Genomic DNA, 22,242 nt, shown 5'->3' with positions numbered 1-22,242 from the left:
GGTACATTAGATGTAATTTATTAAAGCATTTATTTTAGCAACTGTTTTGTAGTTATCATATGTACATAATGTAATACATAATTCATTATGTAAGTATAAATGGATATTAGAATCTAGTACATCTGTATCAGTCTTAGAGTTTTACTTTGTTATTTAGCAAAACATTTTGTTTCCATCTGCTCAATGAAATAGATATTTGGAGGTAAATCAGATGAAAAGTTCTTTTTTTTTTGGAAAAGTTGTTTTTAATCTGTAAGAAAAACTAGCATTCTAGATAAGTATACAAAATCTGCATACTAAGAATATATTATCTCTGGATTTTTATTCTGACAATGATTCAGGTTTGGGATTAAAGGTGCTGCTTATCTAAAAAATAAAGATGGTTTGGTGATCTCATGCAGCCCAGATGGCCATTCTGAATGGAAACCAGGATCCCTTCAACGATTTCAAAACAAAATCACCTCTACCACGACAGGAGGGGAATCTGTTACGTTCCATTTGTTTGACCACGTAACAGTAAGTCTGTATTTATGTTAAGTATTGCTTTCACTGCAAAGAACAAAGACTGTGATTTAGTAATATGCATTTTCTCCTCTATGACAGGTGAGAATATCTGTACAAGCCTCACGTTGCCATTCTGATACAATAAGGCTTGAAATAATAAGCAACAAACCATACACGATGCCAGATACAGAACTTTTTCAGCAGAGTTCCCTCTTGCTAAAGAGTGATTTAGTGAAAGAAGTAACTAGATCAATGGAGGAAGCTCAACTTGCTCAAGAAGTCAAAGTAAATGTCATCGAGAAAGATTATCAAAAATATTGCCAGACAAAGGGAAGAAGCCTGTACACACTTCTAGAGGAAATAAGAGACCTAGCTCTCCTGGATGTTTCCAACAGTTATGGAATATGAAACTCTTCTTACTTCATTAAAAGACCTTTGTCTTACGTGAATATTTTACCTTCTTTTAAACATTAGGATATAATTTTCTGCATCACCCAATGTCACCCAATCCCTGAGTGGGATTGGGTAGATATTTCAGATATTTGTGAAATGTTTTCTTATCGTTAATTTAAGTTGCATGAAATAAAGTACAGTTAGGTCACTATGGAAAGTGGTTTTTCAGAGATAAGTAGATACTGAATCCTGGCTCTGCAAATCATGTTGCTGGTCTTGTTAATAAACCCAGAATTGACTTTTGGTTAGCTTGTCTCAAATCCATTCTTTTATAGTATTAATTTTTACAGTAATTGCTACATTTGGGTCATAGGCCCCTCTGACATCTGCCAGATTAACTTTTCAGTCACCTTCAGATAATAAGCTCCGTCCTGTCCATGTATCCACTTTAAAACTCCCTATTTCGTATTTGACTCAGTCACCCCTGCTGTCCCCAGCACCAATTGGGGATAGGGCTTAGGGAGCCGGGTGGGGCGCACAGGGTAAGGTCTGTTCTCTCAAACCTCCATTCCCACCCTCTCCTTGGATGATGAGTTGCATTAGACTTGCCCTTGCTGGAGACTTGTTACTTAGCACCATCACTCTGCCTGTCTTCCCCCAAAAAAGCAACCTTCCCATGTCCTAGTTTGTAAAAACTAGCTTTGCCTTTCCCTCTCCCCCATGGGAATCTCCTGCCAAGAACCAGACCAACCTCTAAACTTGATTCTCAACGTGGTACTTTCTATCTGCAGCTACCCTTCCACCAAGGTGATAAACTCAGGCAGGAAAAACTCCAATTAGGTCCTCCCACCATGTGGCCCTAACACTTCAGCCTCATATTCACCATTCCCAAAGCTCTCATTTCTTAGATTTTCATTTCTGTATTATTGTACATGTTCTTCCCAATCCTTGGCATCTCCACTGAATCCTCCCTACGTGCTCTGTGTTCCCCATTATACTTTGCAAGTTTCTCTCCAACTAACTAGTCAGTAAGGTACCAAGGAGCATGTGAACTTCCCCAGCACCTATGCAGGCCAGGCAATATATCAGCTTTTCACGTGACCCTTTAAGTATTAAAGTGACTCCTCAAAAGACATGTAAACACATATAACAACTGTAAACATTTTACCAAAAGTGTAAAGTGTAGAACTAAATAGCAATGAGAAACTTTTATAAAGCCTCTAGGGATAGTTTGTGAGCTTATTTTTAAAAAAAAAGAACATTAGCATTTATTACATATTTACATCTTAAAACACCACCCAATTTAGTAAAAACAGGGCATTCAATGGCACACTAACAGTTGAAGCTACTTCTTAACTACCAATCATTTTTACAAGGTCATACCCATATAAAAATAAACACTAAGGAGAATAAATAGACAACGAAAGTGAATAAGAAACAAGTATAGATAATACCAGATTTTAAACAGGAATCTATAAAAGTTTCACTATATAAGGATTTTCACTCAAAGTAGGCAAAATGCATAGTCATCTCAAATTTGGAAGATAGCAAGTTAATAGATTTTCTCATTTGAGGCCTATCCAACCTCAGTAACATTTCTAGATGAAGCCTTAACTTACTATTATGTATTTTAAAAGGACTGGTCCAGTTGCATTTTCTCTATTTTTAATTCCTCCCCTTCACTTACAGTATTGGCAGCAGCATCACTATGTGGATTGTCTAGAAGGTCTTTGTTAAATCCATTTGATTCTTCCTCCTTTTGCTCCTCACCTGTACTACCCTCTTCAGGTGTCTGTGTACTGGGTGTGTTCATTAACAAGTCTGCAAGAGAAATCATTATTATTCATTACAAGCACCTGATCCAATCTTACCTAATACAAACTTCTTCACATGTTTAAATCAGTAGAGATGAAATCTACGATCACTTTAGTTAATGTTAATTATGATAACTTTCTTCCAAATAAAGCCATTTTTATACATGTATAAAATCCATTCAAAATGCAAGTCTTGAACTCAGACTTTTGAATCAGTCAAATGCAACTGTTCTCATTTTAAAAATCACAACTACTAGATAGAAGTTTTTAAAAATCAAATGTTCTTATGAGATGTATGTCAAAGTGATCTACAGTAAAGAACATTTAAGATACTCATTTCTAGTGAAAAATTTTAAAGTCATATATTATAAATATCGTTTGTTTAATTTTTATTTTTTTTGGCTGCGTTGGGTCTTTGTTGCTGTGCACGGGCTTTCTCTAGTTGCGGTGCGTGGGCTTCTCATTGCGGTGGTCTCTCTTGTTGCGGAGCATGGGCTCTAGGGCGCATGCGCTTCAGTAGCTGTGGCACAAGAACTCAGTAGTTGTGGCTCATGGGCTCTAGAACACAGGCTCAGTGGTGTGGCACACAGGCTTAGTTGCTCCATGGCATGTGGGATCTTCCTGGACCAGAGATTGAACCCATGTCCCCTGCACTGGCAGGCGGATTCTTATCCACTACACCACCAGGGAAGTCCCTTAAAGTCATATATTATAAATAGAAGATGAGCCTTAAAATGCTTATTGCCACGTAAACTTTGATAATGACAGCAAGGAAGAACTGTCATCAACAATAGTTGTATCTTCATTAAATTTTTCACAAGGTAGTACAAAACATCCATTTGTTAAGTTAAAAGTTAAATTCATCCTGGACTTCCCTGGTGGCACAGTGGTTAAGAATCCTCCTGCCAATATAGGAGACACAGGTTCGATCCCTGGTCCGGGAAGATCCCACATGGCGCAAAGCAACTAAGCCCATGCACCACAACTACTGAGCCTGTGCTCTAGAGACCACGAGCCTCAACTACAGAAGCCCACGCTCTAGGGCCCACATGCCGCAACTACTGAGCCCACGTGCTGCAACTACTGAAGCCCATGCGCCTAGAGCCCATGCTCCGCAACAAGAGAAGCCACTGCAATGAGAAGCCTGCGCACTGCAATGAAGAGTAGCCCCTGCTTGCTCCAACTAGAGAAAGCCCACGTGCAGCAACAAAGACCCAATGCAGCCAAACAAAAATAAATAATTAAAAATTTTTTGAAACTTAAAAAAAAAAAAATTAGTCCTTGCTTCAGCAGCACATATACTAAAATTGGAATGATAGAGAAGATTAGCATGGCCACTGTGCAAGTATGACACACAAATTCGTGAAGCATTCCATATTTTTAAGAGTCATGTACCACAATGTTCATTGCAGCACTATTTACAACAGCCAGGACATGGAAGCAACCTAAGTGTCCATCAACAGATGAATGGATAAAGAAGATGTGGCACATATATACAATGGAATATTACTCAGCCATAAAAAGAAATGAAATTGAGTTATTTGTAGTGAGGTGGATGGACCTAGAGTCTCATACAAAGTGAAGTAAGTCAGGAAGAGAAAAATACCATAACGCTAACACATTTATATAGAATCTTAAAAAAAAAATGGTTCTGATGAACATAGGGACAGGACAGGAATAAAGATGCAGACGTAGAGAATAGACTTGAGGACATGGGGAGGTGGAAGGGTAAGCTGGGACGAAGTGAGAGAGTGGCATTGACATATATACACTATCAAATGTAAAACAGATAGCTAGTGGGAAGCAGCCACGTAGCACAAGGAGATCAGCTCGGTGCTTTGTGACCACCCAGAGGGGTGGGATAGGGAGACACAAGAGGGAGGAGATATGGGAATATATGTATATGTTTAGCTGATTCACTGTGTTAAACACCAGAAACGAACACAACACTGTAAAGCGATTATACTCCAATAAAGATGTTAAAAAAAAAAATCATTCTAACTGGAAAAAAAATCATAATACCACTGAATAATTTTCACTTGAGAATTTCATTATTTTGGGTGAAACTTGTTTTACAACATGTAATCTTCACTACTTACTGTAATTCCTATTTTCCCATTTCAAAAGGAAAAAACTGGATTGGAAATTGACAAAGATAAATGCGACTGTGCGTGCTTCATTCAAAACCAATTTGCAATTATTTTTAAATATAGTTTTAACAAACTTGTCTAGTTTCCAAACCCACAGTCTGTTTAAAAAACATCAAATTTTAAGGCAGTTTTAAAAGAGACAAGGGAATCAACAAGAAATCAAACATGACGGCTCACAACAGAAGTGAAACGCTGCAATAAAAAGCATTTTTGGACCTATTCATGTCACAGCAAATGGCTCTAAAGTCCTCAATGGGTACAAAGAATTTTATATGTTTAGTAAAGTACCACAGTAATGTTTTAATTATCATAACGATAAAATTGTATGTCACATGTTTTAAGGAGTCAGGGAAGAATATGTTTTCGAAAGATCCAGAATCAATTTTAAATGATTAAAACAATTTTTTAAGAGACACTCAGCTACCCAGAAAACCGTCCTGGACGCATGTATTCTTTGAGGATTCCAGCTAGCTCTCGAGCCCGCTCTCTCTCAAATATACATAAGCTTAATATACTATATCACATTTGTCTATTCCTAGAGGTATTTTATTTTGGGGAAGAGTAAAGAGGTTAAAATTTCTAACATGCCCTTGATATATTAATGATAGCACATAAAATCCAGCATAAAATTTACCATTTCCTAGGGACTGACTATTACTCAGTAGCTTTGCCTGTCTTCTTTCCAAGGCCAGTTGTTTATTTCTCTCAATTCTTTGTTGTTGTTCTTCTGTTAGGCTTCTACTCGACTCAGAAGCAAACTCTGCACTTCCAGATGAGTTTGTCAGAAAGGGATCTAACTCGGTAGCAGTTACACCATGGCCATTATTTTCCCCTACTTCATCTGCAGTAGAAAAGAAAAAATTAGTACATCTGTAGTGTTAAATTAGTTAGAAAAAGAGCTTATGCAGCTATTAACTGAAAACCAGTTTAAAGCAACAAGGTGCCAGACCTGAAGAAACAATTTGTGAGGTATGAGAATGTTACAAATACATGCTTGATTCAAACAAGTAGAAGGAATATTTATTAATCACTTTAAAGAGGCATTTTAAGTCAAATGGAATACTAGTTCAAAAACATGCATGAACAGAAAGCAAAAGTTCTTAGTTGCTAATAAAAGAACTTAAAGAATCCAAAGTATATCCTTGTTGTGTTTTTCTTTTAATTAATTTATTTATTTTTGGCTGCGCTGGGTCTTTGTTGCTGTGTGCAGGCTTTTTCTCTAGTTGCGGTGAGTAGGGGCTACTCTTCCTTGCGGTGTGCGGGTTTCTCACTGCGGTGGTTTCTCTTTTGTGGAGCACAGGCTCTAGGTGCGCAGGCTTCAGTAGTTGTGGCTTGCAGGCTCTAGAGCACAAGCTCAGTAGTTGTGGAGCACGGGCTTAGTTGCTCCGCAGCGTGTGGGATCTTCCCGGACCAGGGCTCAAACCCGTGTCCCTTGCATTGGCAGGCGGATTCTTAACCACTGCACCACCAGGGAAGCCCTATCCTTGTTTTATATTAAAAACATTTTAGTAGCTTGCCATATTGTCTGTATGATACACAGTAATGATTTTATATAGGCTATTTTTTGTGTATGGTAAAACTGAGACACAGTGAAAAAGGGGAAGAAATTTAGAGATCTGTGGACATATTTCCAAGTTAACTTTTTAAAAAATTCAGTGCTCTCTACATGATTAGTCTTAATAAATTCTTAAAGCCCTGTACACCAGTTATCTCAAAGTAGGATGTTCCTAAAATGATCCACAGGGTATGAAAAGTAAATACTAGATCTTCCATTTATATTTCATTTAAGAATTACGAAAAATTAACTTTTACTAACTTATATTTAAAAGAACTGGCAGTAACAAACTATCACTTATCCATATGACAGCTAATCATCTGGTCTGTAAGCTACCTTCAAGACAGCAAGCTCATACTGCGGAAGGGTGGAATTGGGTCCTCACTCATTTTTTAATTTCAGCATACTATGATATATAGCTAATTCTGACTACCCAGTTAAGCAACCTGACATACTATCTATTTTAACCAAAACAACCCTAACAAAATGCACAAGTGGTAGCTTTAAAAGATTTCTGCAAAATAACAAAAATAACAAAAATAACCTTCTCTCTGTATCATTCACATTATGGTGTTAAAAAAATAATAAATAACCTCATCAGATCTGACAAGTAGGTAAAAAAAACTTCATTATCACCAAGACCACCATTTGAAATGAGCTTACAATTACTCTCCTTGTCCTATGCACATATTGTACAGTGAGGTATTAGCTAATGCCAGTAAAAACCATCACAACTAGCAAAACATTTAAAACATAAAGACAAACCAGTGAGGTTTAAAAATCATGTATTTAATCCAGCATTTTACAATCTAAGCCCCTTTTGAGGTTTCTTCCTTAATAGTGAAAGACAGAAAGCCATATACTTTTCCTTCCTGATATGGAAAAAAATGTGTCAAGAAACTAAAATACATTCCTTTGTCAGGAAATATTGATGGAGTACATTTAGAAAACATTGCTGGAAAAGTTAAGAAACAAGTATTAGAACCAACTATGCAATAGACAGGATTTCTAATATGCTTCACCTTATAGGGCTTATAGGATTCTGAATTAATAGTAATGAAATACATAAAAAACTATTCAATACTTTTCTGTGAGCCATGAAAGGAAAGATCTCTTCAACAGTAAATGACCTCTTTAGTACAAACAATGTCTTAACAGAAAATCCATGTGAATATAACCACTTTTGACTAGGATAAAGGTGGCATTAAAAAAAATTAGAACCACACATGAAATTCATTCACTGCCACATTCATAGGCAAGCTATTGTGGCAAAGAAGCTAAAGCCAAAAATATTCAATGTGCTACAGGATGCCATCACTCTGGTACATATAAACTAACAGATAAACTACATAATAATTAAAGGGAAATAAGAGCTATTTAAAAAAAGCATAGTGAAATCAGGAATGGGGCTGAGGGTCCAATTTTAACAGTGTGGTAGGGGAGACTTCACTGAACTGACATTTGAAAACAGTTTGACATGGGTGAGAGAGTTAACCATGCAGATTTAGGGGCAGGAGGGAGGGAAAGGACAGTGTTCAAGGCAGAGTGCAAAAGCCTTAAGATAGAAATAAGCCTGGAAGGCTCAAGGAACAGCTAGGATGCAAGTGTGGCTGAAGCAACGGAATAGTAAAGATACCGTCAGGGAGGCAAGAAGAATGGGATAAGGACACAAAAACAAGATTCTCTAGGGCCAAGTAGGACAATATAAAGACTGTGGCTTTTACTTTGATTGAAATAAGGAACTACTACAGGGCTCTGAGCAGAGGAATGACATGACGACACATGCTAAAAATACAAAAACTAATTTTAAGTAAAACGATTGAAAAGGGGCAGATGAAAATTTGCTAGTAAATGTCAACAAAAGTCCTTGCACTGGTAATGAGACTGAAAGATGAATACCAAGATTTACTAAGTGCAGTTAATGATGCTCTACTTCCATTTGGGTTTACGCATCTTAGAAAGGTTAAAACCAAGATTTGGGAGAAAAAACTGAATCTACAACCAAACCTTCAAACCACTGATCAAAAAGTATTAGCCCAAAATTTTTGGTAAAAATTATTCAGTAGAATATTCAATCATATTGTTCTTACTTTAAAACTGCAATGTTAAGATCAAAATGTACATTATATATCATATCAGTACAGCAGTACATGTATTAGAAAAATAAAATGTTCAAAACATTTTTACTGTTGTAGTGCCTCATGCAAAATTCTGGAGACTATTCTCTTAGAATACAAAGAAAACAGATTCAACAACTAACAAGGCTCTCTGATACAGGCCTCCTCTATGTACCCAATACCGCAACTTGCCTATAATTCCATGAATGGTGCCATGTTCATTTATGCCTCTGCATAAGTGGCTGCCTCTATCCAAAATCACCTCTGCCTAACTTCTACTGCTTATCATTTAAAGTACTTGTGATACCTCCTCTGTAAAGCTTTCCCCTCTCCTACCAAGCTTTCCTCTCCCCTAGGTAAAAGTAACTGTGTTCTCCTTTGCCCCGTATGCTGTCCCCTGTTCATCTCCAATTACAGCACCTTGCAGACTACTGGCATGTTACTAGTTCACGGTATGTTAGCCCATGAAGCAAGGGGTCTGACTGCATTCACCTTTATCCCTGAACCTTTAGCACATAGTACGCAGCTCAAAAAGTTCGATGAGGGCTTCCCTGGTGGCGCAGTGGTTGAGAGTCCACCTGCCGATGCAGGGGACATGGGTTCGTGCCCTGGTCCGGGAAGATCCCACATGCCGCAGAGCGGCTGGGCCGCTGAGCCATGGCCGCTGAGCCTGCGCGTGCGGAGCCTGTGCTCCGCAACGGGAGAGGCCACAACAGTGAGAGGCCCGCGTACCGCAAAAAAAAAAAAAAAAAAAAAAGTTCGAGGAATAAGCTAACTGACCCAGTAGTATACGCTGTGAGATTTAGACTCTAATAACTAATTCCTTTCCATCTATCAAATCCCATGCCATCAATTCGTACCATACCTTACCAAGTAATTAAATCTTGGATTATTTAAATCACAATCCTTCACACTTTTAAAAGCAGTTTATAAATAATTTGGGGGGATTCTATATGGAGCCTGTATTTTCTGCTACATCTATTAAATTTTTTAAAAACAAAAAACAAACATGTATGGAGCCATCGCACAGAAAATCTGACAACTATACAGACTCTGTCGGCAGGAACCATATGTTTTGATGTGTGTGACTGCCTATGGTTGCATTGTACAACTAACAAATGCAATCAATACCAGGAACAGTCACATAGGTCTAATTAAAGTCCTATATACAAGATCTGTACTCTTGTGTGAGATGTGACCTATTTCATCATCAAATTGTTCTGCCTAATTCCTCAGAGCCACTTTTTTTTTTTTTTTTTTGCAGTACGCGGGCCTCTCACTGTTGTGGCCTCTCCCACCAGGTAAGCCCCAGAGCCACTTTTTTATAATGGTGGACATGTATATGAACACTGTATCTTCTCATATATTTTTATTAGCAAGCACTACAAAGGATCAATGGGTCATCATTATGAGTTCTCAAAAGCTCATGTTCTGTGGCTAAATATATTTTACAACATCTCTTAATGGCATACCACCATGTCTTTAAGAAACAAATATGCACAACACTCTAGACGTACCAAGGCATCTTAACTCATTCCTATTTACTGTACTTTATATACTCAAAATAGACTAAGAACCCATTCCTGTAACACTGCCTACCCCAACTAGATCTATTTCTAAAAGCAAAATTATTATAAAGTAGATAAACCTATATTCTTACCATTATTGCTAACAAAATCTTCATGTAAAATAGGGAGATCAAGTCGAATTCGTTTTAAACAGGTCTGAAAATAAAAAACATTTTTACATTTTCACTTAGATTTTGGGGAAAATGGTCATTGATTTTATTATTAGTTTCAAAAAAAGTTGTTCAAATAGCTACTATTAGTTCCTTCTCTCTACTAAGACTGAAAATGAAGACCCCCAAAGAGCTACTTAGCCTCACTAATCTATCCTTATACAATTTAGCATTGTGAATGATATTCATAATGATCTCAACACCTACCTGAACTTCCTTTTTATTTCCCAGATATTCAACTCTGTCAATAAAATCTTCAAATTGCAGTTTAGGGAATAGCCTATGCGCCCAGTGCTCCATGTGTCTGATTAGTGTCTTCAAGTCCTCAGCCTGGAACATAAAAATAAAAATGCTAAATAGAAGACATTCTCACAACTGACCTTGTCAGCAGATTTTAGAACTGAGTAATAGTATCAAAGTCACTCGTGTCCTTTTATAAGGTTAATAAACTTTTAGAAGAAACTTTAAGAAGAAAAATATTTATCAAGGGCTTAGAGCAGGTGTCCCCAGCCCCCGGCCATAGACTGGTCCATGGTGGGTTAGGAACTGGGCCGCACAGCAGGAGGTGAGCAATGGGCGAGTAAGAGAGCGAAGCTTCATCTGCCGCTCCCCATCGCTCACATTACCACCTGACCCATCCCCCACACCCCTCACCACCCCTCGTCCCCCGGGGAAAACTGTCTTCCACGAAACCAGTCCCTGGTGCCAAAAAGGTTGGGGACTGCGGGCTTAGAGGACTGCAGTCTAATAGCACTGGATAGATTTTTAAAAATCAGAGGAAAAAAGAAACCCAGTATGAAAACTTAATGAAAGTTAAAAGATAATCACATGTGTCTTTTCAGACCTATAAATACTTGAAAATAAACTTCAATAAAATATGGCAAGATAGCTTTTAGAAATAACTATACAAACTGACAGGTCTCTAAACGATATACAGAAAGCATTGAGAATCAGCTCTGTGAAAATATATTCAGAAATCCCAAGGGCAAAGTACCAAAGACTAGCAAGAACAGTGTAAACATTCTCAGACCACAATACCTCTCTATATTTGAAATTTCAATTTAACATTAAAAATTTTTTAATGCAAATGAAAAACAAAGTTTAATAAACTGGAGTAATAAATGAAAAAAGTTCCAAGTTCCTGATTTTACTGTGCAATATTTTTTTATTTTCTTATAGTATTTTAAAATAGGAGACTGGTTAAAAGCTCTGGATCAGACTGCATAGATTCAAATCTAAATTCTACCACTTAATAGCTGTGTGACTTTGAACAAATCACTTTACCTCTGTGTGCCTTTTTCCTCATGAATAAAACGAGAACATACATACCTCATTGGGTTGTTAGGAGGATTAAGTAATACAAGTAAAGTGCCTGACACAAAGCAAGTCCTCAAATGTTGGCAATTTTTGTTTGTGGTGGTATATGATCTTGTCTAAGAAGCTAATGGTTAAAACAACAATTCTACCAATAACTCAATATGTAATGCTGAGAACATAATGTCATTTCATTCTCATTCTGATAAAGATAAAAGTTCTTTCAAAAGTTCAATCATCGGGCTTCCCTGGTAGCGCAGTGGATAAGAATCTGCCTACCAATGCAGGGGACACGGGTTCGCTCCCTGGTCCGGGAAGATCCCACATGCTGCGGAGCAACTAAGCCCGTGCGCCATAACTACTGAGCCTGCACTCTAGAGCCTGTGAGCCACAACTACTGAAGCCCACACGCCTAGAGCCTGTGCTCCGCAACAAGAGAAGCCACTGCAATGAGAAGCCCATGCACCGCAACAAAGAGTAGCCCCTGCTCACCGCAACTAGAGAAAGCTCATGTGCAGCAATGAAGACCCAATACAGTCAAAGATAATAAAATAAAATTTTTTTTTAATTAAAAAAAAAGTTCAATCACCTATGACCATTTTCCAGTTGTTGGGATAGCTGATCAGCCACCTCACAATATCACATTACACCCAAGGGACAGAGAAGAGAAATACCTAAATACAGTGTGAAGTCCCAAGTCATACATGGAGAAAAAAGCATCGAGGATTCAACTTCGTTAGAAAATAGTAGAATTTTCAAAGGCAAAGTACAGAAGACTAGACAAACTCAGAGCCCAACCTCACCCAGTGAAGGAACACAAAATATTTATCCTTCGTATAAGTTTATTTATCTTTTAAAGTACTTATTATGAAAATGATGAAGAGGTCATAAATTCAAAGCACCAATTCATCACTACTACCTGAAAATTTCAATAAGAGCAATGAATTAACCGAGCTGGGCATGCTTTTAAAATATCTTGATTTATGTTTAGTTTTGTGGCAAAAGAGGACACAGACTTATATTCTCCCTTCCTGTCCACCGAAACTAAGCAAGTGTACTACAATTTTCAGCCTCCCAGGTTTGAAATCTTGGGATTAATTTTTACTTTTGTACCTCCCAATCACCTCCAAGTATTATATATTGTTCATCCCTCTACTATTACCCTATCCAGGCTATTTCACCTCATTCTGCTGGTAGTGAAATAGCCTCTGAATTGCTATCTGCCTCCAGCTGCTTCCCTCTTTCCAACTATCCTGAATACCACACCAAGATCATGCTCATGCTGTGTTAATGTTACTCTAGCTGGGCCGTGAAATGGAAAGTCGAGGCTCTGCCCTTAACCACTGGCAGTGGAGGCTTAAAACTCTAAAACTCAGCTTCCTTCACTAGGTAACGGGACCAACACCTACCCCAGAGGTTGATAATGAAAGAATATAATTGAAAATATTTCATAAACTGCAAAGCTCTACAAAGGTATCATCTGCAAAAAACTATCTACACGCTACACGATTCAAAGAGAATTTTTAAATGTACATTTGTGCAGAGATTTACATTTGTGCAGTTCCTAAATGTCTTCAAATAGTGTCCTTTCTACTACCTCATAGTTTCTAAAGAGATATGATGATGAATGATGATATCTGTGAAACATTCTAAGATTCCTAAGAACATGATAATGGGCCCACAGTCTTATCGATATTTTAAAAAACAAAGGTCTAAAATAAAAATCAGACACTTCTTACCTCATGACCTTTACCTTTGAATTTTGCCTTATCAAACACATGCCTTAATGCTGGAAGCCCTCTCTCTGAAATTAATCTGTGAATAGAAATATGTTTTAAATTTCAAGTTTTCTAAAGACATCAAGGCCAAACCAAGACCATAAGAAGAAAAAAATATTAACTACTGAACTGAGAAAAATGTCTGATCTCCAAATCATCCCAACCAAAAGCCTGTAACATAAAAGGGAAAAAATGATGGAAAGAAAAGTATAAATATTTAAGGAAATAGTAAATGTACCTCTCAGCATTCAGCTTGGGTATATTCCTTTTAACTGTTCTCTTTGGAGGTACAGGAACAGGTGCTCCTCTCCCTAACTCTGGTGAAATATACCAAGATTTAATATTACTTAAGTAATTTAAGCCTCATTTATAAAAGGTATCATTTCTAAGCTGTTAGATGGATAGCTGAACATGGACACCACTTTGGAACCCTATACAGACCTTCTTCAGGTTCAGCTCCTTCACCATCTTCTCTCTCTGGAGAGGCTGGAGGTGGGAATGGAGGTAAAGTTTCATCTTCTATATGCTCATAATCTGGTAGGTCAATCAAGCCATTCTCCTGTGGTTCTAGCATCTTTTCCTCTAGGGGGGAAAAAAGTAAACATGTTTATGCATCCAAGTAGTCTTCTTATTACACAGTTAAGTTCCACTTGCAGCAAAATGCACGTGTTTCAGTCAGTTAAACCATATTTCAAACTCACACATCGTGAACTGAAGTGAAGAAGATAACAGTTATGGAAAAAAGAACAAAGTTAGAAATTAGAACTGAGTTCTAATGTAGACCCTACCACTAAATAACAATACGATTTTGAGCAAATCATTTTACCTCAACTGTTGAGTCTCCCCATCATAAAATGATGATTTTAACTTTTCAGAGGGTTTCAAATTGTGGTCCAAAGGGGTGTGAAATTGGCAGGGTACAGTACCTCACCCCCACTTCAACCAGAGAAGCTTTTTAAAAATACTGTTGGGAATTCCCTGGTAGTCCAGTGGTTAGGGCTCTGTGTTCTCACTGCTGAGGGCCCGGGTTCAATCCCTGCTCCAGGAACTAATATGCCATAAGCTGTGCAGGAGGATTGAAAAAGCAAAGATAAAAATAAAAATACTGTTTACATATTGGTTTTCTAGTAAGGTCTCCTTTGAAGAAATGGAAATAATCCTTAAGTTGGTAACTTGAAAGAATGCTTTACGGTACCATCTTACTTGACCTCTCAGAAACATCTGACACTTTTGATCAGTTCCTTTTTCTGGAAAAGTGTTTTTGTTGACTCCTGAAATACAGTACTCAACTGGCTTTCCTCCCTTCCTGGACACTCCTCCTGGATCTTCTTTGCAGATTCATATTCCTCTAACCTGGTCAGTTAGTATCCAAGACTTCATCTTAGGCCCTCTTCACTCAGTTATGCACATGGCTTTAATTTATAGATGACCCATTAATTTTTTATCTCCACCTGAGCATCAAATCCGAGCTCTAAATCCCTACTTCTCATTTTACAGCTCTAAAATTTCTCAAAGGCACCTATAACTCATCATGTATAAAACCAACCTTCTAAATTTTCCCAATTCAATGAATGACACCTATCCAGCTATATATCAGAAACCTGCAACACTTCATTAACACTTCATTCCCCCATCCTAAATACCCTGTCCATTTTACTTCCAGATTAACCCTTAAGTCCGTCCATTTCTCCCTATTTCCACAACCACTTCCTAACACTTCTTGTTTGGATTACACCATCACTCCTATCCATTTTGCCCTTTCAATCCATTCTCCATATTACAGCTCAACTGAACCTTTGGAAATGTCAAGCTGATCACATTACTGTTAGGCTTAAATACTTCAATGGCTTCCTACTGCTCTTAGGATAATGATAAAACTCCAAGGCCCTGCGGGGTTTAGCACTTTCCTACTTCTCCAGACTTACTTCACACCATTCTCCATGCTTTTTCTTTCTACCCCTCAGGCCACTAGACCTTTACAAAAGCTGTTTCCTATCTTGAAGGCTCTTCCATAACTCCTAATCTCTTTCAGATCTCAACCATCACCTCAGAAAAGTCTCCCCCAATTTTCCTAAACTAAATCCTCCTACGACAAGCATTCAAAATGTCAAGTACAAGTTTTGTAGCACTCACCCAGTTCCAATATTAGGTTCTATTTGTGTGATTATTTGATTAATGTCTGTCTCCCATCATAGACTGTAGCTCTAAAAGGGCAATGACAAGGTGGGTCTCTGTGCTCCTCTACTGTATCCCCAGAAGTGATATACAGCCAGTGCTCAAGAAATAGCTGTTGATCTTGGTCCTCCCAACTCGAACTAGCAGAAAACCTGAGCAGTTCTGCAGCCCCAAAGGAGGGCACACCTCCTAACGCCTACTTCAAATGTGGCCAAGAGGGAAATGCACAGGGAAGGGGCTCCTGGAGGGCAAGGCTGGGACCCTGGAGGAGGGGAACAAGGGGGTGGCCCCAGAGAGCAGAACTGAGGTGGCCAATTGAGCTTTCTCATTTCACTGCCAGGGCAGGTAGCCCAGGAATCCTCACTATCCAAATCCATGTGCTTCCTGAATTCAGACGGTGAGAATTATTTTTAGTGAGTTCAGGTCATGGGTAGTGTAATGCATTACCCAAATCTATCAGATTCCTGAGTTTGGGATAACATGAGAGTTCATGAAGGAAAGATATCTCAAAAAATTATCTGAATCTGTTCAGTTCCTGAGTTTATGGACAGGGAGAGTTCTGATGGCAATGATACTTGTAATTCCTGTCTAGCAGGATTTAATAACTGCAATGGGCCACTAATAAAAGAAAGAAAGAATTTGGTTTTTTTTTTAAATATTTATTTGGCTGTGCCGGGTCTTAGTTGCAGCACTCGGGATCTTCGTTGCTGTGTGTGGGACCTTCGTTGCGTCATATGGAGTCTTTAGTTGCGGCATGCGGGATCTTTAGTTTCAGCATGCAAACTCTTAGTTGCAATATGTGGGATCTAGTTCCCTGACCAGGGATCGAACCTGGGCCACCTACATTGGGAGTGCGGAGTCTTAGACACTGGACCACCAGGGAAGTCCCAGAAATAATTGTCGAATGGAGGAATGAAGAATTCCAAAGCTTCCCCAAAACTGTAAAACTACTGGAGCTAGAGGATCTCCAAAGTCTCTCCAATTCTAAACTTCCAACACCACAAGTACATAAAAAAAAACCAAAATATCAACCATAGGTTTTCAAAATTGGAAAGGCAGTTAAAGGTCATATTGAAGTTCCTTCGGTTAAGTAAAAATGAAAAACACATTTTTCATTTTTACCAAGAAATTTTTTGAACAACGTATTCACCATTTTGTTCCACTACCTTCTGCCATTTTTCAGGTAACTTCATAATTCCATCTTCCCAAAACTTTTTAACCTTTTGAGCAAAGAACTGTTCCAGGTGCCTTTTACAGTCTTCCAGGGAATTGAAATTTTTTCCATTAAGAGAATTTTGTAAAAGACTGAAATAAATGGAAAGCCGAAGGTTCAATGTCCAGTGAATATGGTGGATGAATCAGAACTTCCTAGCCAAGCTGTAACAGTTTTTGCCTGGTCATCAAAGAAACATGCAGTCTTGTGGTCTCCTGATGGAAGATTATGCGTTTTCCACTAATTCTGGACTCTTCGTCAAGTGCTGCTTTCAGTTGGTCCAATTGGGAGCAGTACTTGTTGGAATTAATCTTTGGTTTTCCGTAAGGAGCTCATAATGGAGGACTCCCTTCCAATCCCACCATATACACAACATCACCTTCTTTGCATGAAGACCAGCCTTTGGTGTGGTTGGTGGTAGTTCATTTCCCTTTCCCCATGATCTCCTCCATTCCACATTATTGTACAGTACCCACTTTTCATTGCCCATCACAATTTGTTTTAAAATGGAACATTTTCTTTACATTTAAATAGAGAATCGCGTGCGGAAATATGGTCAAGAAGGTTTTTCGCTTAACTTATGTGGAACCCAAACATCAAAGCGATTCACATAACCAAGCTGGTGCAAATGATTTTCAATGTTTGATTTGGATATTTTGAGTATGTCTATCTCCCACATGGTATAACTTTGATTGTTCTCAATTAATGTCTCAGTTTGATCACCGACCTACCTGACCGTGGAGCACCATCCAGCAAGAAATCTCCACAAAACTTCACAAACCACTTTTGACACCTTCGATCAGTCACAGCACCTTCTCACACTGCACAAATCTTTTTTTATGTTTCAGTGTCATTTTTACCTTTCTTGAAATAACAAAGCATAATTATGCCAAAAGTGTTGCTTTTTGTCTTCCATCTTCAATATTAAAATGGCTACACAAAAATTCACCAATTTTGATAAGTTTTTTTAAATGCACGTTGATATTTCATTGTTTCAAATGAAGTTAAAGACAACTAAGAAGCGCTACTAGAGCCATCTTGCAGAAAAAAGGAACGAACTTTTTGGCCTCACTCTATCAATAGTTAAGCTTTCTGGGAAGAAATGGGGCTCACACCTTTGAAGCCAACAGGGAGCGATGAATGAGATAACAGGGCACACACTATATTAAGTGTGACGATGCAATGCAAGGAACCAGCCAAGCCTGGGGTAGGACTTGTCAGGAAATTTGTAGTGAATAAGATAGCTCTGTCTTGGGCTTCCCTGGTGGCGCAGTGGTTGAGAGTCCGCCTGCCGATGCAGGGGATGCCGGTTCGTGCCCCGGTCCGGGAGGATCCCACATGCCGCAGAGCAGCTGGGCCCGTGAGCCATGGCCGCTGAGCCTGCGCATCCCGAGCCTATGCTCCGCAAAGGGAGAGGCCACAACAGTAAGAGGCCCACGTACCGCAAAAGAAGATAGCTCTGTCTTTAACTTCTTGACAATGGTTGCCTAGTCTCTTTTTAGACATTTATTAAGGTCTCTTCACTTCCTTCTCTAGTCCTCAGACTCGCAGAAGAGTGAAGGTAACAAAAAAATTTAATACCCAAATTCGTTCCCAGACCCATAGGTGTCCAATGCCCAACTTTTCCTAAGTCACCAAAACATAAGTCCCTGTCGCTAGGAAGTCCTACCAAACTGACTCAATGACCTCCTTGCTACCCAGCCCTAAAACCACAAAACTTCCCATCCCATCCCTCTTCTCCGACCTCCCTTCATCCTCACTCCCCTGTCTGTCCTCTCACTTCAACCACATTCATTCAACATTCACAGGACGCCTCCAGTGTTTAGAAGCCCCGGTACAGAAACTGGAGATATAAAGATGTATCTGACATACGTTACCTTGCACTAAAAGGCCTGGTTTAGAGAGAGACAGACCCGAATCGTAAACAAGAAGTAAAAGCGCCGGCCCTGGTCCCCACCAACCTTCTCTCCGCACAGGTCGCAGCCGGTCAGGCCTCCTTCCTCTCCAGTCCCGATCAGCCCAGGTCCGTCTCAGTCATGTCCTCCTGCTTCCTCACTCCCTCCTTGCGACTTCCCGGCATCCCCGCTCCCCAGCCTGACTCCCTCGGCCAGCTCTCCCCTCGGGAACTTCACTCTCCCGCCAAACCGCTCTCACCTCGAGCAGACGGCAGCAGCCACAGCACAGGAATCCGCGCGGCCGGGAAACGGTGTATCTCGCGAAACTCTCGCGAGAAGAGTCCTTGGCTTTTGGCGCCAAAAGCCTGGGCGGTGCCTACCGGACCCACCTCCCCCAGGTCCCGCCCACCCACGTCTATCCCCACCTTTCCGGCGTCCGACCCATCCCACACTGCTTTCCCTACCGCTTCCGCCCTCCCGAATTCTTCGGAGGAGTTTAGTCTCCTAGTCCGCGTGATGTTCGTGTTTGTTATGCTCTATGCACTTCAGACTTTGGAAGTAGATCTCAGGTTTTTAGAAAACTGGGTTGTGGACGGAATATAAAGGATGGAGGCAAACAGAATTTGACGAGAAACTACCGATTCTTCAGAGTTACTAACAAAATTCCTTGAACATAAGAGTTCTATTAATTGAATAATGAGCCGAGAAAAGAGGCAGTAAAGAGCTAGTGTTAGGATTGTGGGCACAAAGAAGAATGTCAAAAATATGTTACCTTTAATTTTTTTTTAAGTGAGTCCAAATATATTCGTGCAATATATATTTGCTTGCACACACATGCACACAAAATAAATATATAAGTAAGTGGAGATGGGAACTGGACATACGGGACAGAGTGGGATGGGGACTTAACACCATACTTTTTTGGAACATATAAATGTGTTAACTATTCAGAAAACTAAAAAAAGTTACCTTTAGCACCTATAGCATCAAGATTTGACAGACCAAGAAGATGAGTAGTGTTTGCTACATTCTCTACTTTTCTGTAGCTTGAAATATTTCATTAAAATTATAGAATAAATATGTGAAAAGAATAAGAGAAAGTAAATTGCAAGCTCTATCTAAAATTATGTATGTAAATATGTATATGTACCACATTTTCCTTAATTTTATGGTTTTATTTCTATAAATGCAAGATAAAAAATATTAAGCAATTTACAAAATTAACATTAATTTAAATGGGAAATATGTTAACTTCAAGAGTCCGGGTAACTGAGGCAAGAGGCATTCTTCTAATTATCCAGATAACAGTCTATATTCTCCACTTTATATCTAATAAAACAAATATAAAAGCACTTTGAGGGAATTCCCTGGCAGTCCAGTGGTTAAGACTCAGTGCGTCCACTGCAGGAGGCATGGGTTTGATCCCTGGTGGGGGAACTAAGATCCCACAATCTGCCTGGCCAAAAAAAGCACTTTGAGAAATTAAGAAGTTATATGCCACCCCGCCCCCCCCAGAAAAGCCCAGAGGTGAAGCTCTGAGGGTTTGAATCTTCAGTTTCATCATTTACTACTTGTTGACATTTGTGCTTCAGTTCCTTATTATTAATAATAGTATCTACTTCATAGGGTTATGAGGAGGATTAAATGATAGTACTTAATAAATGTTACCTATTATTATCCATATAATTTGTAAATTGTTTGACCCTTTTAGAAAATGTAAAGGCTTTGGTAATTGATTGTAAGTCTGTGTGAATATAACTACCACAGTTGTAAGGCACTGGCATATTAATGTCTAAGACTGTCCTCTTTTTTCATATGTGAGGAATACTAGAAATATATTTTCCTTAACAATTGCACCAGAAATATAAAAAATAACTTTCTCATAGACCATGTCATTAAAACTTTTAGAACTGTTTGATGTTTTTAAAAGTGAATAGTGTTGAAAACACATGAGGCTGTCAGAGGAGCTACAGATGGAATTGGAACCTCTGGCTTCAGTGTGGTCGGGTTTCTCCAGTATTACCTCAACGAGCTGGGAGACCGGGTCTATATGCTGAAGAAGCTTGACCGTATGGGACAACAGACCTGCTCGGCCCATCCTGTTCAGTTCTCCCCGGATAAATATTCTAGACACCAAATCACCATCAAGAGACACTTCAAGGTGCTCATGACCCAGAAACCGTGCCCCATCCTCTGAGGATCTTTGAAAATTTCATGTCTCTTCTGCCTGCTAGCCTTCGAGAGACTTTCTGAAACCAAGCTCTCCAATCCGTGAGCCTTGAAGCCTTCCTACAACCCTTGCTCTTTGAAATCCAGTCTCATCATTGCCTTTGATCATGCTTGTTGTGAGGAAATGATGGTAGCATCCCCTTTAAAGGGAAAATGTTTGAATCTTTTCATACTTCGAATCTCCCAGGTTATTAAAATGATTTGAAAGAGCTAAAAAAAAAAAGAGTGAACAGTGTTAAAGGAAAAATAGACTATCAAAGAACAAGGATTGAGTATAGAGTGTAAAAGTTTTTCTGGAAAGCTGGAAACCCAGTCCAGAGGTGAAGTTTGAAAGAAGAAAAATGGGGTAAATCTTTTAAAACTAAAAGACCATGAACTATTTCTAACCACATTTGAAAAGCAAAATCTCTGTGTCTTATCTATTGGCTGGTGTTATTTGGGCTTATCACTTAGGTAAGTAATGGACTGGCTGGTGGTAGTGATTTGCTATGTACTTGAGGACTCCATCTCAAGACTGTGGCATCAACTTGCCCCTGCCTTGTATATAACATGCCCAGGTTGGGATCGTATCACCCAGTTGGGTCTGCATCAGCATTAGTAATCAAGGTGACGAGCCCAGGGATTTTTTTTTTTTAACAAGCAAATATTTTGGTGTGTCTTTATTTTTTATTTTGTTAACATCTTTATTGGAGTATAATTGCTTTACAATGTTGTGTTAGTTTCTGCTATATAACAAAGTGAATCAGCTATATGTATACATATATTCCCATATCCCCTCCCTCTTGCATCTCCCTCCCTCCCACCCTCCCTACCCCACCCCCTGTAGGTGGTCACAAAGCATGGAGCTGATCTCCCTATGCTATTCGGCTGCTTCCCACTAGCTATCTAATTTACATTTGATAGTGTTTATATGTCAACGCAACTCTCTCACTTCGTCCCATCTTACCCTTCCCCCTCTCCATGTCCTCAAGTCCATTCTTTACATCTGTGTCTTTATTCCTGTCCTGCCCCTATGTTCATCAGAACCATTTTTTTTTTTTAGATTCCGATATTTGTTTTTCTCTTTCTGACTTCACTCTGTATGACAGACTCTAGGTCCATCCACCTCACTACAAATAACTCAATTTCGCTTTTTTATGGCTGGTAATATTCCATTGTATATATGTGCCACATCTTCTTTATCCATTCATCTGTCAACGGACACTTAGGTTGCTTCCATGTCCTGAGCCCAGGGATTATTAATTAGGATCTGGTCAGCTACAAATAACAGAAAAACTAAAACTAAATAAACTAAAATAACAATAAACAAGGTAGAAAGTTTGTCTCTCACGTACAGAAGTTTGGAGGTAGTAAGTTCATAGTTGGTT

The 22,242-nt window shown here is 39.0% G+C and overlaps 2 protein-coding genes, 1 non-coding gene and 1 pseudogene across 4 annotated transcripts in view; 2 read left to right on the top strand and 2 right to left on the bottom strand.

The window, feature by feature from the left end:
• The window catches only part of DIS3L (DIS3 like exosome 3'-5' exoribonuclease), a 34,318-nt gene extending 33,113 nt beyond the window's left edge, over positions 1–1,205 (top strand). Inside the window, 2 exon segments of the mRNA XM_032621123.1 lie at positions 342–516; positions 604–1,205. Of these exon segments, the coding sequence (XP_032477014.1) occupies positions 342–516; positions 604–912 (484 nt within the window). The 3' untranslated portion in view covers positions 913–1,205.
• On the bottom strand, positions 21–18,984 carry TIPIN (TIMELESS interacting protein). 2 transcript variants are annotated; one of them, XM_032621125.1, is made up of 8 exons: positions 18,906–18,984; positions 13,805–13,945; positions 13,602–13,680; positions 13,325–13,400; positions 10,479–10,601; positions 10,194–10,257; positions 5,496–5,702; positions 21–2,718 (listed from the first exon to the last, which is right to left on the bottom strand). In XM_032621125.1, exons 2-8 carry the CDS (start codon positions 13,935–13,937, stop codon positions 2,528–2,530), a joined length of 873 nt encoding a protein of 290 aa, XP_032477016.1. In that variant the 5' UTR covers positions 13,938–13,945; positions 18,906–18,984; the 3' UTR covers positions 21–2,527. The 2 variants fall into 2 exon arrangements, with proteins under 2 accessions (XP_032477016.1, XP_032477015.1); XM_032621124.1 differs by having other exon boundaries at positions 18,713–18,955.
• LOC116750053 lies at positions 3,993–4,093 on the top strand (annotated as a pseudogene).
• LOC116750259 lies at positions 9,542–9,677 on the bottom strand. The gene has a single exon (XR_004348956.1).
• Positions 18,985–22,242: the final 3,258 nt, after the last annotated feature.

Source organism: Phocoena sinus, chromosome 2 (assembly GCF_008692025.1).
Source record: "Phocoena sinus isolate mPhoSin1 chromosome 2, mPhoSin1.pri, whole genome shotgun sequence".
Classification (NCBI taxonomy): Eukaryota; Metazoa; Chordata; class Mammalia; order Artiodactyla; family Phocoenidae; genus Phocoena; species Phocoena sinus.
The sequence above is the reverse complement of the archived record's forward strand: the minus strand, read 5'-3'. Positions and strand labels throughout refer to the sequence as shown.